Source organism: Trichoplax adhaerens, genomic scaffold, assembly GCF_000150275.1.
Source record: "Trichoplax adhaerens TRIADscaffold_1 genomic scaffold, whole genome shotgun sequence".
NCBI classification, from domain to species: Eukaryota; Metazoa; Placozoa; class Uniplacotomia; order Trichoplacea; family Trichoplacidae; genus Trichoplax; species Trichoplax adhaerens.
The window spans coordinates 2,601,333-2,617,578 of NW_002060943.1; the positions used below are offsets into that span (position 1 = coordinate 2,601,333).

Consider the following 16,246-nt stretch of genomic DNA (forward strand, 5'->3'; position numbering starts at 1 on the left):
ATCGTATCCAAGGCCAATAGAATGGTCTCCAACCTAGATGAAAGAAAAGAATGATGATGATGACTATTTCTCTGCTATCCATCGATCTTGACTCATTGTATTCTATCCATGGATGATGGATCATTTCAATCCTTTCTCCACTTCTTTCCCGTGGTCATCTTACCCGATTGCTTCCAGCCTGCTGACGCTTGCGACGTGTTGCTTTCCACTAGTGGATAATGTCAGCCAATAGCACAGTCGTTGTTGAAGAAGAAGGAGATAACCGATGAAAATCAGCACGATTGCAAAGTTGAAGATGGATTGCTGCTATTCCACTTTAGCTTGAGCATCGACGACTTGCTGCTGATCAATGTTCCACTTACCTCCCAACCACGACTATACAGACTGAGGGGGGGGGGCTGCCGGGGCCTCGACACGTACGTCATCAACGCAGTTGACGCTCAGTAATAGACAAACAGTGGTATGACGACAAGGAACGTTCGATCGCGGCCTAGTGATCACTCGCCTGGAGGATGACTTGATCAGGTAGTTCGTCCTGCAAGGGTTGGCGTTGCAGGCTTGAGGTCAGGTGTGCGTCGCTTTCAGCCGCCGACGGTCGATACTTTCCGCAGGATGTCGTGACCTACAGTACTGTACACTGTACAGTCTACAGTCTATGGTCTACAGTACTGTTCCAACTGGATGTTGTGTCATACAGTACAGTACTGTACTGTACTGTACAGTCTACAGTCTACACTCTACAGTATAGTACTGTTCGAACTGGATGTTGTGCCATACTGTACTGTGCACTGTGCAGTACAGTATAGCCTACTGTACAGTCTACAGTCTACAGTCTACCCTTCAAACTGGATGTTATGCCATACTGTACTGTACTGTCTACAGTCTACAGTCTACACTCTACGGTACTGTTCGAGCTGGACTGGACTCACTTGTGTCTGGATTAACCTGTTCGAGAAGGACTGTACAGTACAGTGTATTGTACAGTGGAGACAGTTGTGACTGGATTCACCTGTACTGTATCAACTCGTCAACACTCACTTTTGCCCATAGCCTTTGTCCAGCTCGCCATAAACTAGTCGGCAACCACAGACTGTACTGTACTGTATACTGTACAGTATAGTAGTCTCAATAGGTAGTAAAATATACTGTATATAATTACAACATGCCGGAGACGACTGTACACTATAGTATTAGTACTGTCCTGTCTACAGTGTACAGTGTACAATACAGTGTACTGTACCATTTTTCGACAGTACATCGTACTGTAAGGTACAGTACCATACAGTACATTGTACAGTACTGTACAGGACGTCCATTGGACTTCACTAGACTGTGCTATGTCTCGATCAATTATCAATTTCTATACTGTACAACTAAGAGAGTTGATCCATTACACTTTTGCCCCTATCGACACATACAGTACATACACTGTAAAATGAAGCCCCTTGACCTGCTGTACTGTACCGCACAATGGACACGATTGTTATTGTCCTACAAGCCGGCGGCATCAGCTCGCTGCTCAAACACTCCATCGAGTGTAGCCTGAGCCAGTCAAGATAGCAAACGTTGCTGACTCAGCAACCAGCTTCTACTAGGTGGACGGTACTCTGCAACTTTGCATTGTCAGCAGGAAACTTGGAATGGCTCCTATTCAAGATTGATTTGATATTTTGGATAGCTTCTACTCGTAGACAGTTGGCATTGAGCTCTATTGCAGTTAGCATTACTTGGCTATCGAGAATACCTGAACTGTAGCATCGAACTGGATTCAATCGACAAGCAAATCTGTCAATTCAACACGCTGTACAACATTGCACAAGTCCATCATCAAACTTTGTTGGTAAGCAACCACTAGATTACAATAATCATCATACGTAACCAGCTCAATGGAGCCTTGCTTTCCCTAAAGCATGTTACCAGTTTACAATAGATTAAGATGCATTTCATCAGATCATTTCATATTTGTGTTGATGTACCCAGTGGATGATAGTATAAACAACAAATTGTCCAAGGCACAGTACTAGTCCAACGAGATTGAATGCAATCGTTCGGACAATGGACTGCAACTTGTTATTCTACTGTCATCAATTTGGATGCCTACTGTCCATGATGTGTTCATTATGAATAAATCATGCCTTGCCGAAATAGCCATCGTCAAGTCTTCATTACTGTACAATATTCTACTCGATGAAATGTTGTTGTTGACCACAGCATCAATAGTGTTTCATCGACGGCATACTACTATTAGACAGCACTGTACAGTACAGTATTGGTAGTCGGATAATATTCAATCGATGAGCTTAGTCCTTCTCATCGTAGAGAACGACGATAACGATTCATAATTTCTTCATCATTTCATTATCTTCAAAGATAAATTCAAGTTGATCATTCTGAAATAAAATGGATCCCAATCGTGATCAGTGGTGTACCTTACTCAGTAGTCACAACAAGCTTGATCGTGATAAAGGATTAAGCCAATTGACCGATCAAATTAACCTTGGCCTCAATGACATCACCCATGTTGAAAATAGCTTAATAACATTGATACAAGCGACAGACCGATGGGAATCATGTCAAGGTGGACTGCTAGCAAGTAAATTGCTACTTTTACATATACCGCAATGTAGTCAAGATTTCATTGGTCACCTTCAAGACTCTTGCACCCATTTACTTCAACATTCCGAAGCAAGAGTTCGATTTGCGGCAGGTACGATATAAAAATGATAATATAGCATCAAAAATGAATTCCTTATTCACAGTCAATCCCTTCAATGGCTTACGCGGTTAATTATCCATGTGATGCCATTGAAATCGACTCGTACAGTTTGAAATGACACGCTTTATGAGATAACCATGGCATAGATAGACTTCCATGGACTTCAACAGGAGCACTATTGATGATGTAGAGACTATTCGAGATGACGTGAACAATTTTCCATTTATAAATGACACCACTAAATTATTTCTTTTTGCATCATTTACAATAGGTGAGGTGGCAGGTGCACTTTGCAAACGTCTTGGCCATGTAGCTTATCAACACTTTCAACATGGAGTATTGCAATCCATTCGTGATAACATGGAACGTTCAATGGAACTTTTAGACGCCTTAGCCATGCAACAACTCAAGGATAAAATGCTGCCAAAATCTCCTGATAAAGATACCAAAAATGAAGTACGTCTACCATTGCTTAACGGATGCGCACGATAAAAATACACTTTAAATTGTAAATGACATAACATACTCTCTCTTTTTTATGTACGCATCTATTTGTGTAAACCAATATCCAGCCGCAATCAAAGGATGATAATCTTATCTCCAAAATATTACACGATACCGCTGGTTGGCAATCATTAGAAACAGGCATGCAGTAAGTGTTACTAATTTTTATTCGTTATTTATTTGTGTTGTTAACAAAATCAAACGCCTTAAAGAATAGCAAAAAGGTCAAGTTATTTCTAACCAACACATGCATCGTTTCATTTTGATATGAACTTATCGGCATCGTTCATTTTCTTTAATTGTATACATTTTGACGTTCTATAGATTACGCTCCCTGTAAATTATACATTGCTTAAGAATTTAATACTGACATCAGTAACATGGTTATTTTATCTGTGAATATCATGGACCACAGGTTACAAATAATTTGCATAGACACAATAGAATAATCTTATTCTCCATGTATTCCTCATCAAGGTGTTTAGAATGCATGATTGATGGTTGTGGTAAGAAATTTCATCCGTACATAAATAATGAACTCTTGGAATTACTATTTGAAACAACAAAACATACTAACCGATGTGTAAGGGAAATTGGATTTCGAACACTCGGGGTACTCATCAAAAGTGAATTAGGATCAAACGGTACATGTCAATCTAATTGTGTATGAAATATCATCTTGCATATACAGTAATCGTAGTTGATCAATTCTTCTAACTATCAACCTAACGGCAATGTAATAGAGAAAGGTACACTGCAACCCGGCTATAAAGAAACAAAATGTTGGGAAAAAGGTACGCAATTTGTCGACGTTTTGGTCGCTGGACTATCCGATAATTGGAGCCAGGTATGACGTTATGACATATGTATATGAAGACAAAATTACATTCTACCTACCAAAGTAATTTTTTTATTTAGCAAGTTGTTTTTGATTTTTTATTAAAATCTATGCCTATTATTCTATCAATCAGGTACGATTGGCAGCTTCTATTGCCACTCGCCAAATGCTTACTATCCTTACGGATGTTGATGCTAGTAAACGTTATTTTCCCAGCATTCTACCACCAATGTGCTTGAATAGGTATCCGCAACAATAGTATAGTCGACTTATCTAGAAAAATGAACAATTTAACTAAAGATTGCTCGAATATGGATATGAATCTGATCATTACCAACTTACGATGATAAATTGTACATGACGTGATTGCCAAAAATTATCACTATTTACCTTGTAGATACTATATCGCTGAAGGTGTACGAAATTATTCACAAGAAAATTGGCGATTAACTGTAGGACCTGATGGGCGAAATTTGGTAGAATCGTACGTAGCGGACTTTGTAAGTATGCTATAACATTGATGCAACCCAATCAATTTCAACAACTATGAATTACAGTATATATATATACTAATAAGGTGATTATGAATGCATTTAATTATGGCTAGATTAATAAATAACAATTATAACAACCTCTTCTAGGTAAAGTTTTATGTGCAGCAAACCAATGCTGACAATCATGCTGTTCGTGAAGCTGCTTGTGTTTGTATAGCGGAACTTGGTCAAAAAGTAAGTCAAAACATTAGTCAACCCAGCTACAGGAAATAAATCACTTTAGAAATTGGAAATTATGCTGTTTTATTTATGCCGTATATATTCGTACAGTATGTAAATATACTCCGTTCAGTTAAGTAAGTTACTATTCGAGATCATAGTTAATATAAAGAATGTAGTATAACGATGAAACTGATTAATTTAATCTAGATTTCTCCCGAATGTCTACATCCATTCGTGCAACAATTGATTGCTACTCTCCTGGTATGTTTCAAAGATCAAAGTTGGCCAGTTAGAGATGGTAAGTTTTCGTTGATGACTCCAACAGCTATAGATGTATTGCATTTTTGAAACTTTTAAATATCGATTATTTTTGCTCATGTTAATGTTTACTGTTTTCAGCTGCATGTTTAGCTTGTGGAAATTTTATAAGCTGCTTTCCGGAACCTTGCCGGTTTACCAACTCATCCTTTTTATGTAATAATTTGATTTCATTCCACAATCTTAACCAATTATCATTTTTTATTACCACTCTTCGTAGACCTTCCCTGAGTGAACTTCATGATTTATTTGTTAAGAACTTATCGGACAGTATACAGTCCGTTCGGCAAGGCGCTGCTATATCTTTAGCCAAAGTAGCAGAAGTATACGGTTAGTTAATAGTCATAAATGCCTAAATTTTGTTATCCACAAGATGATCGTAGCTGCTAATTTTTCCTATAATTATAAAATTTATTTAGGAAACGATGAATACATTGTTATTGAGAAAACAATTATCCAAGGCTTAGCTAAAATGAAGGATCAACCAGCTGATGCCAAAAGGTAATAACTATTTGCACTAAGTACGGTTAGTATTGCAAATTTGTGATACCATTATATATATATTAATTATCAGATACTCGTCAATGGATCCTAGCCCTGCTGTATACAGTGTTGCAAAAAGAATACGTGATAATGAAGCAGATTTACATACTAATCGCATGGTTTGCTATTTTATATATAAAATGTATTATGGTGAGACATATCCTATTAGCGTTCTAATTTGAGATCTCAAATTCGTTAACATTACAGACATATTCATGTGGCTCTCTTGCTCCTAAGCTGGGAAAAGGTGATACTGAGAACGAAATGTCAAAATTTTACAAGCAACCTGAGCCTTGGGAACTAGCAGATGGGTTAGTACTCTTTAGCTTTAATATTCGTATTATTAGCCTTTGCTAGCATTTTAGTTTATAGCTATTTTTAAAAAAATATTTTTTTTGCATAGCTGTGTTCACCTTATAGCTGAATTAAGCAGAGTGTCTACCTTCCACACGAACATAAGCAAGTTGTTACCCGCGATTGCTGAAGCTGGTAGATACAAACAGTATTCTCAGCACGTATTTTTCTACGAAACCATTTGTAAACAGGTAAGAAATTACGCTTAATAAATTTCCATGTACAAGCTATACCTAGCTAAAACAATTTCATACGCAGATATTACAATGACAGTTTTTATCGCTATAGCTACCTATCATTGCTGAAAAGTTAGGAAAGCGTGTTTTTAAGCCTTACTGGATGAATTTCATGGACATTGTGTTTGAGAGCTTGGTAAACATAATATAGCCGTGTCTAAATGATATCAGTTAGGCATCATTTCTTGTAACTAATTTTAATATATCGCAAAATATGATTCTTTATTTACTGCAGTCTTCGGAATGCTCGTTGACGTCTCACGCCGCTCGTGAATGTTTACAATTTTTTAGCAAGAATTTTGGCCCTAAAATATTGCGCGGGCGTGTTGAGGAATTTAATCCAAATTACGTGTCCCTTCTTGATAGTGTTATACGTGTGGCATAAATTAATATGTTTTGTCAACTTAATGTTTGTTAACAATAATTCTCAAAATTTTGCAGAATTTCCATTTAGTTTAGGCTAACAAGATCCCTTTATGTTACCTTACTTGTTCTGTTCTATTTCTTTTAAATAATTTTATTGTATAAGCTATTTTACCTTCTAGAAATAAAGAGCTTACGCTGTAGTATAAATTACTTCATTCACATAGTATTAGCGCTGAAACAGTACGATAGTATCCTTATTGAACCCTTAGCTGCTTAAAGGTTGTCGTTATACTGGTATTGCAAATAACATTTCATAATTTCCTAAACATAGGGGATTAAATAGTAACTTCTTTTATCTGCAATTTTCTACACCAAAATAACCAGTACAAAAGATGTCTAGTATTGACTAGATAAATTATCAGATTGTCTGAATAAATGTTATGAAGAACTAATCCTGATCGGTGTCTCCTTGCATGGGAATGACAATGTTATGTGGAAATCATATGCAGTAATTAAGATATAGAAACAGATTGTACTGTACGAGTATTAAACAATTTCTTATTTTTTTCGTCATTGAACTAGCGCAGACGTGCAGGACAGCATGCTTGAATATTAGTATTTGATCAGTTGTAATTATAACCCGTCAGATTAAGTGATGTACCAACGCATTATCTCCGAATAGAAACGCGCTATGTAGTATGATCCGACGTAAGTCTGCTTAACAGTATCCATACGAAAGTAAAATATTAATGCCTTGGATTGTGTATGATATATGGAATGGTGCAAATTGTACATGAGTTGCTGTAGAAAAATTACCGAAACTTATATATAATACATGCGGCATTTATCACGTCATGACGTTTTGTAAAAATGAATCCAAGTACACTATAGAACTTATAAAAGTGACTTTTTAATACAAGAATTAATTATTACTTAATTTAATTTCATTGAATAAATTAAATAGTAAATTATAGCATATATTTATAGTGAACTCGTATACCACATAGAATGTATATGTACTTCGAATAAACGTAAGTACAACATTATTATATTAACGGAGATATGGTATCGTAGTTCCTCTTATTAGCTTTTACAAATATTTAATTTACACGATACTACATTTTATAGATTTTCCATAATATATCACGTAGTGGCACATAGAATTTATATACGTTAATATGTAAAATATATATTTATCACTGGTTCCATGCGGGAGGTACTCTTTCATCTCAAAGTAATAGATCTTAATTAATGTACATTTTATATAGATATATGTATTCATTTTATATAAAGGTCAAAAATACTTCATAAGCAAGGTCTATAGAAAAATTAAGTCGTTTATGCATACTTCTAGACATACATTGTAAATCACCATCACATGTAGTTATGAAACTGGAAATCGGATTGTAATAAGTAAGAATATAGTACCGAATTATGTAAAGTCAACTTATTAAATATACTCCATGTTGTAGTTGCAATAAACAAGTGTGAGTTTTACGTACTTCACAAGATACAACAGTTGCCATCCTATAAATACGAAAAGACGCAGCAATATTAGCCTACCCTTTGTATTGTTGAATTATAGAAACATCAAGAATAGCAATTTCTAAAAGCAATTGATGGCATTAAAGTAGTGCTGTACAAAGAATATTTCTTAAAAATCTTACGCTTCGTTTTCCTGTAGATTGACTTTGTCCAGGGCGAGATTGAGATGACGCCTGCACTGTCGGATTTTCAGCTCGCATTTGACCCCGTGAAGATGTATTTGCTCCAGCTGGAGGCATTTCCGTCATGGGATTACTTTGTAAAGCGCTGCGTTTTGAGGTCGTTTCAGTATGATGATATTCATCAAATTGAAGTCGCCATGCTAATGCCTCACTTTATCAATGGAAAAAAGTCAAGTCTTACTTTAATGTATACTTTTACCGGACAGTCATGCATGATGAACTTATTATCATTCATATGCTAACAATCAATAAATAGAACATACCTGCTTAACTCATCTCCTTGACACACTGTATCAGTAGTGGTAAAATCTTGCGTAGGAACATCCTCAGGTAATGCATTAGGCACAACGGTTGAATCATTATGTGGCACTGATTCACTTATTCCAGTAGTTTGTCCATCAAGTTCCTTCTGCTCTTGTAAAGCGATCATATGACTGTAAATGCAGATAATCGACAACGCATATTAGGATCATGGAAAAAATTGTTGCAGGCAGCATAACACGGTAATTGATAATTTAGTGCAAAGAATTTTAAGATATTTTGGACTTACTCTAACTTCTCTTGTGATACTCGATCATTATTCGGATCATACTGGATAGATAAATTTGTTGATCCATTATTTATATCTGACTCTATGAGCCGTTGTTCATCTACTGGTGCTGCCTGGTTTACATCAAAGTTTTCCGTTCGACCCTGAGAGCTAACAGTTTTAAATTCGTGATTGACAAGTGATGAATCTCCTTCTATATTGGATAGTGTTTCCCAAACAATTTCTTTTTCGGTGGAATAGCCAATATCAGTAACGAGAATGAATAATTCATCCTAAGGACGTAGCATATACGTAATAAAATAATGTCATTGTTGGATAAAGATAGTCAAATGAAGTTATTTGATAGGATATCGCAAAGATATATCAGTTGTTTTCAGAATTTAGAATACGTGATAATTTTACCTTATGCTTATATAGAGTACTGTAATGATTATTTCGGAATAATACACACAACTGTTCAGGTTTTAATTCTTCGTATAACGTATAGAGACCATGATAAGTCAATTGAGAGGCAGTGCTGTTGAGGAATTGTTCCGCAATTAAACCTAAAATTTATTAAAGTAAAATAGCTTAGAGTGTAAAACTGAAGCAACTTGATGGACGCATTCAATTGTATCCGCCGATAATGTGGGTCAGCACCAATTCTAAATTTAGATACCTTCCGTTATTCGGCTACTATCATTGCTAGACTTTGAAGATATAATCATTTCGACTAGCTCGTTATAGCTACGATTTCCGATAATAGATTTTTCTTCCTGATTCTGTGGATCGACTAGCCATCCATGATAAAGGTTGATATCAAGTAAGTCAAAAACGATCAAATTGCACGTCCATTCAAACTGATTGATACTGCAGGATAAAAGTGCGACGTTAGTTATGTCAAGACTACATGTATTACCATGAAGATTTTATGCTAGTATTTAATATAATAAATTATAAAGTAGAACAATTACTTTAATATACTGTAGTATTTTTTGCTATCAACTATTTCTACGTCAAGCAATTTCTATTGAAACTATCACATGGTAATGGTATGAATTGGAAAATGAAGTTGTTGATGATAAATGTAATCTATTTGCAAGGACTACTGAAACGTTTTGACTTTTATGTGTTAGTTTATTTCTCTTTTTGGATATCATGATTTATTACTTACAAGTATATTAGGTGTAGTGTAGGTTTTTTATACCGTAGTATAATTTTAATGCAACAAAATACTACTAATTAATTATTCCATTCGATGGATTTGTATCAGTGTTAGTTTTATATTTCATCGGAGAACTATATTGTAGCTACAATCGTTTTCTAGTGTAGCTTATTTTAGGAGACTAGTAAGTTAACTCAGAATTTCTTCACTATTGCTATCTCAGTGGCAATCAGTTGTTTTTTCATCGCATTAATTAGGACGGATACATAGGGCCGAAAAAGTACGATTGATATTTAGTTGATTATTGGAATATTTGTGTACTAATCGATACAGTTTTCCAAGTGCTGTATAATGTGATATACTATTTTGAAAGATAGCGGATAGACTAATCATACAATAAATTACAATAGTGTCGGCTTTAAGACAGGAAATTAGAATAGTAAATTGCTGACAATAAATTATCCTGATCATTTTTTGCGTTGCCTACTTGCTGGTCACTATTTCTGCTGTAAATATTTTGGGATTCGTAGACTTGATAACGCGTTCGATGCTGATAGAAATACGAAATGAACTAAAATCTATTTTACAAGATGACCTGTTAGCTAGTCGAAGAATTAGTTAGGCAACACTAGTACTTATATAGACTGAGATGGTCCATTACATCAATTTTATCGTAAAGAATAGCTCAATGAGATGAAGTGATCCTTTGCGACAGAAATGGATTCTGAAAGTTTAAGAATCTATATCTCCGATATGATTATCGATTGAGATGAGTAGATATTTCTAATGGAGGCGAAATGATTAGGGTAAAATAAATTGAATTATTACTACATTTGAAATATACCGATTTCAAAATATTGGTTTATAAACTTTCATGTAGCTTATTGAAAATTTCTCTGTCTTGAATGACTTACCCTCCAAATTTGACGTTAATATCGACACCAGTTTCTAATACACTAAGTGATGATATAGCATCGTTGACATTTTGATCGTAATCAAGGCTGTTTTCAAATGCCTATAAAATAAAGCATTTGGATATAAATCATTCATTTTTGCATTATGAGATCAACAATCTTGAATTCGTATCTCGATTGAATGAGCTAATATGAGTTCATAAGCCAAAGATAACCGCATCCTAATTAGTTTGTGTCTGAATATTAATCGTTGTACTGTACTGATGTTATATTACATCGTCAAATCATGAAGTAGTGTTGTAACATGATTATGAGTACAAAGATAGAAAGGATCGATTATCCTTTTCCATACCGTCGTATCCGCTATACAAGTATGTTAACTATCTAGTGTAGAATAACAGATCATAATTAATATTAATTCTTGTGTTGATTGATATCATATCGAAAAAGAAACAGTATCGTAACATGATTACGACTAGAAAGCAAGGAAAGGATCGATTTTTCTTTTTCCATACTATCGTATCCACTGTACCAGTATATATAGTATTAACTATCCAGTCTAGAATAACAGATGATAATTGATTTGTGTCTGTGAATATTCATTCTTGTGATGATTTATATTTCATGGAAAAATAAGTAATGTCGTAACATGATTACGACTACAAAGATGGAAAAGAACGATTCTTCTTTTTTCATACTATCGTATCCATTATACGAGTATATTAACTATGCAGTGTCTCGATAATAGATCATCATTGGTTTGTGTCTGAATATTCATTCTTGTGTTGACTGATATTACATTGAAAAATAAGCAGTGTCGTAATATGATTACGACTACAAAGATGGAAAAGCTGGTTTCTTCTTTTCCATACTATACCATACCATCGTATCTACTATACGAATATTAACTATCCAGTCTAGAGAATATTGTTTGCACGAATTGTTTCTGATAAACATTTTAACCTAGTTTTGGGTTAAAGCTCTTTGATACAATAATTTCGATAATCCTAAGGAAATCAAGGGTTTAGCGATAGCACATGGCAAGTGAAACATTATATTTGATGCCATCATCCCTGCTACAGAATATGAATCTCAACATGATATAGACTAACTTATTTATTTCAATATGCGAAACACCAATTGTGCCTAGTTGTAGCACTCTTGCACCATCATACTGTTGCATGACGATGAAGTTCAGTGTAATATGATAGCCATATGATGGAAAGAATGGACATAACATTATTCTTGCATTCAACATTGATGAATTGCTGCTGTCTAGAGTCTATAGTTTTAATCTCTGTCCTAATCTGCAGTTGATTTACAGTCAGTCAGGTTTAACTCTTTTATGTCAAACATGATAGTTATTAGATTGGAGGAATCCATTTCAGACGATCACATCCGGTATTCGTTATTACTGTCTGCAGTGCCTAACAACCTTTGTAGCAGCAATACACGGTTGATTTACAGTCAAGTCGAATTCCATCACCTCTAACATGATTGCTATAAAATTCAAGGAATCGATTAGTCCTTACCCTTACATTATTTCATACTGTGATTATCCTTTTCAATACTATTCTATCCAATATCATAATCGGCTTGTAGCTGGAAGCTAATTCCGAGCTGAATTCGATATTGTCATTTTAGCTTACAATTCAATCAAACGGTGTTATGACACGACTACGACTGCAAGGATAGCAGGAATTGATTAAATATCCTTTTGACACCAGCCAAGATCCATTGTCTAGTATCTACAGTAGTTGCTAATCCTTGTACTATCATGCTGGTGATTGATGATTTAGCTAAACGCTTTTACCTTATGTAGAACAATGGGTAGGAAGCCTAGAGATGGATAGAATCAATTATCCTTTTTCAGACTGCCACATTTTCGGCCTGTGGTTGATTGTTATTTCTCATCCGAATTGATATCATGTCGTTCATTAGCAACGCAATGGAACGATATGATCCTACTGTACTTAGCTCCTTCTACTAGTATATTGTAGATTGACGGTCCAATCCAACAATTTTATAACTTGAACTAATAGAAAGATTGAGGGAATCCATCTAGTCCTGTTCGATACTATAGTATCCAATATCTCAATTGGTTGGTATCTAGGTGTTAATCCTTACAAAGTACATCATCTTGCTGATTGACAGTCTAGTCAAGCTAATCAAACTACAGTACTGTAGAAGATGGGTGAGATCGAGTTGGTAAAAAGATGATTTTGAACGATTGATTGTACGCTCTATTCGGATATCATCGATCCATCAGCCCATGGTATTAGTTTGTACTGTATATTGTTGTCTTTCCCTTCCAAAAATAGTCAAAGTTGATTTTTTTTGTCTATTTCTATTGTAATGTAGTGTTGGATTCTATCTCCTGCTGTGGAATCTCCTTTCATATCATGACGTTGGAAATAAATAATGGAGGAGGATTTTGTATATTATACAGTAGATGAAAGCAAGAGAGAAGAGCGAGCGGGAAAAAATGAAGAAATGACATGATTTTTACCTTTGGTCGTAGTGTGAGTAATGTATTTACCAAATTTTCCATCAATTCTTCACTGGTAATATACTCTCGTCCAGCAGAGAAAGTAATTTTTCGCGTTAATAATAAAATATTGATAATAGCAATAAGAGGACAAGGTCCATTAATATTTTGTGTGACTATAGGTGTTGACGTCTCTTTCCATTGGATCCATTTAATTAGATAGAAATTGGTAGCTACCATTGGATCCATGGGTGAAGGTTGATTTTCTTCATCGTTGGCTTGCAGAGTTTGATCGTTGGGATCGCTAGAACATGGCTGATTGTTTTCTTCATCCTTGTCTTGAAGAGTTTGATCGTTGGAATCGCTAGAACATGGCTGATTGTTTTCTTCATCCTTGTCTGGAAGAGTTTGATCGTTGGAATCGCTAGAACATGGCTGATTGTTTTCTTCATCCTTGTCTTGAAGAGTTTGATGGTTGGGATCGCTAGGACATGGCTGATTGTTTTCTTCATTGTTGGCTTGAAGAGTTTGATGGTTGGGATCGCTAGGACATGGCTGATTGTTTTCTTCATCGTTGGCTTGCAGAGTTTGATGGTTGGGATCGCTAGGACATGGCTGATTGTTTTCTTCATCGTTGGCTTGAAGAGTTTGATGGTTGGGATCGCTAGGACATGACTGATTGTTTTCTTCATCCTTGTCTTGAAGAGTTTGATGGTTGGGATCGCTAGGACATGGCTGATTGTTTTCTTCATCGTTGGCTTGAAGAGTTTGATGGTTGGGATCGCTAGGACATGGCTGATTGTTTTCTTCATCCTTGTCTTGAAGAGTTTGATGGTTGGGATCGCTAGGACATGGCTGATTGTTTTCTTCATCGTTGTCTTGAAGAGTTTGATGGTTGGGATCGCTTGGACATGGCTGATAGATTGTTTCTTCATTTTTAACTACAGTCATGGTAACATTTTCATCATCACGACATTGGGCTTGATGACTGATATCGCTAGGAGTGTATTCTTTTGCTTGAGTTGTCGTTGTGGAATCCATGGGTGTCTGATCCTGCTGTTGATGGGATAGATCAGGATAGGTGATGTTGAAAGCTTCATCGATGGCTTGATCCATGGCCATATCGAGCATGATTGTATCGTCTCCATCTTCATCATCATCTTGTTGTCCACTGAGCTTGCTAATATCATGACTGACTTGATGGGTGTCTATAGACGATTGGATAGCATCCTTCTCTTGGTTATCCAGTAAATTCGTCTGTTGTACGTCGACATGGGCTATTTGCCTCTCTTCATCTTGCTGCTGATCGTTCTCCAGTTGTTTTGGTCTGGCAGTTTGATCATCATTGGCGGTAGCATTTTGTAGTGGATCACGGCGATGACAGTGTGCACTCTCTTCCATTCTGTTGGGCCTTGATAATCACCAATAGGATGGATAGAAGATGATTTCCAATCAATTTGGTCAATTGGATTGCATTCTATCCCATCAAAGTTAATGGCTTAAGAGTGGGAGACACCAATGGATTGATTGTCTCCTTTTCCACCTAGGCAAATAGGCTGCAAATGTCGTCAAGGGTAGCAAACATGGCTGACGATGTTATAGTAAAAGGCTTGGCTGACATCAAGGAAGTAGCGGTTGGGGAGGGGGGATTGCGGTTGTACAGTACACCCGTACTTGTGAATGGCGTACTGTACACTGTACACTGTACTGGGCAGATTGGATCTGTCCATCCATCGTCTCTGACTGTGCGGAGCGTACAGTGTACAGGTTACAGTCAGGGACTTGGAGACGAATACAGTACTGTACACTGTAGACTGCAGGAAGGGTCAATCCATCCTGGGGTTAGTCCCACTTCTCATCCAGTACTTGTGACTGTAGTGTGTAGACAGGATCCAAGTGGAGAAAGGAGCTGATACACTTACCATACAGTCCATACTGTGGGATATAGTTGCCCAAAAACATAAAATCATCTTTTATTGGCTATAATAATACTTTCTTAAGTAATGAAATCGAAAATTCGTTCTGTTGGCTATTTCAACGTATCAACTTACATTCCTTTCCGTCACCACCCACTACAGTACAATCTGTACAGTACGCTTACGATACAAGTCTCGCCCAATGCATAATGTGCGATTGTGCGTACTGTAGGGTACAGTACTGTACTGTACACTGCTACACTGTTGGTGTACCATCTACAGTGAGTACAGTAGACTTTACTGTACAGTACAGTACTGTGTATCAATGATGTGACGAGCTCCACTCAACACGATACGACATGGTCATAGAGAGTCTCTACAGTACTATAGTCTTCAGTCTACAGTCTACAGTCGGAGAAAGTACACGTGTACAGTACAGTGTACTGTAGGCCAATTGCCAACAGTCTACAGTACAACGGACAGTGTACAATGTACAGTAATGTGACGTGTACAGTACTGTACAGTACTCCACTTAACACGATACTGTATGACATGGTTAGCTAACTTAGCTTCATCGAGAAGGTCTCTAGTCTTCTTCAGTCTACAGTCAACAGTCTACAATGTACAATCTACAGTCTACAATCGACAGTCTACAGCGACGAAAGTCCGTCGGCCAATTGTCCAGTCCATCTTGCTAGCAAGTTGGACTGGAAACCAAGAAACTCTTCAGTCTACAGTCTTCAGTCTTCAGTCTACAGTCTACAGTCTACAGCCTACAGTCTACAGTCGGAGAAAGTCCGTCGGCCAATTGTCCAGTCCATCTTGCTAGCAAGTTGGACTGGAAACCAAGAAACTCTGCAGTCGACAGTCTTCAGTCTACAGTCTACAGTCTACAGTCTACAGTCTACAGTGGGAG

The 16,246-nt window shown here is 36.5% G+C and overlaps 2 protein-coding genes across 2 annotated transcripts; one reads left to right on the top strand and one right to left on the bottom strand.

Annotated features, from left to right (window-relative positions):
- Positions 1 to 2,400: 2,400 nt before the first annotated feature.
- On the top strand, positions 2,401 to 6,610 carry TRIADDRAFT_51538 (uncharacterized protein; the record flags this gene model as incomplete). Its single annotated transcript, XM_002107700.1, has 16 exons — positions 2,401 to 2,707; positions 2,988 to 3,172; positions 3,289 to 3,368; positions 3,698 to 3,864; positions 3,964 to 4,067; positions 4,192 to 4,301; positions 4,456 to 4,558; positions 4,700 to 4,786; positions 4,982 to 5,072; positions 5,174 to 5,225; positions 5,313 to 5,422; positions 5,512 to 5,593; positions 5,667 to 5,754; positions 5,843 to 5,946; positions 6,039 to 6,180; positions 6,461 to 6,610. 16 exons carry the CDS (start codon positions 2,401 to 2,403, stop codon positions 6,608 to 6,610), a joined length of 1,962 nt encoding a protein of 653 aa, XP_002107736.1.
- Positions 6,611 to 8,864: 2,254 nt separating this feature from the next.
- On the bottom strand, positions 8,865 to 13,654 carry TRIADDRAFT_18339 (uncharacterized protein; the record flags this gene model as incomplete). The annotated part of the gene is made up of 5 exons (XM_002108496.1): positions 8,865 to 9,140; positions 9,271 to 9,413; positions 9,527 to 9,717; positions 10,927 to 11,013; positions 13,425 to 13,654. The coding sequence occupies 5 exons, from the start codon at positions 13,652 to 13,654 to the stop codon at positions 8,865 to 8,867; spliced, it is 927 nt and encodes a 308-aa protein (XP_002108532.1).
- Positions 13,655 to 16,246: the final 2,592 nt, after the last annotated feature.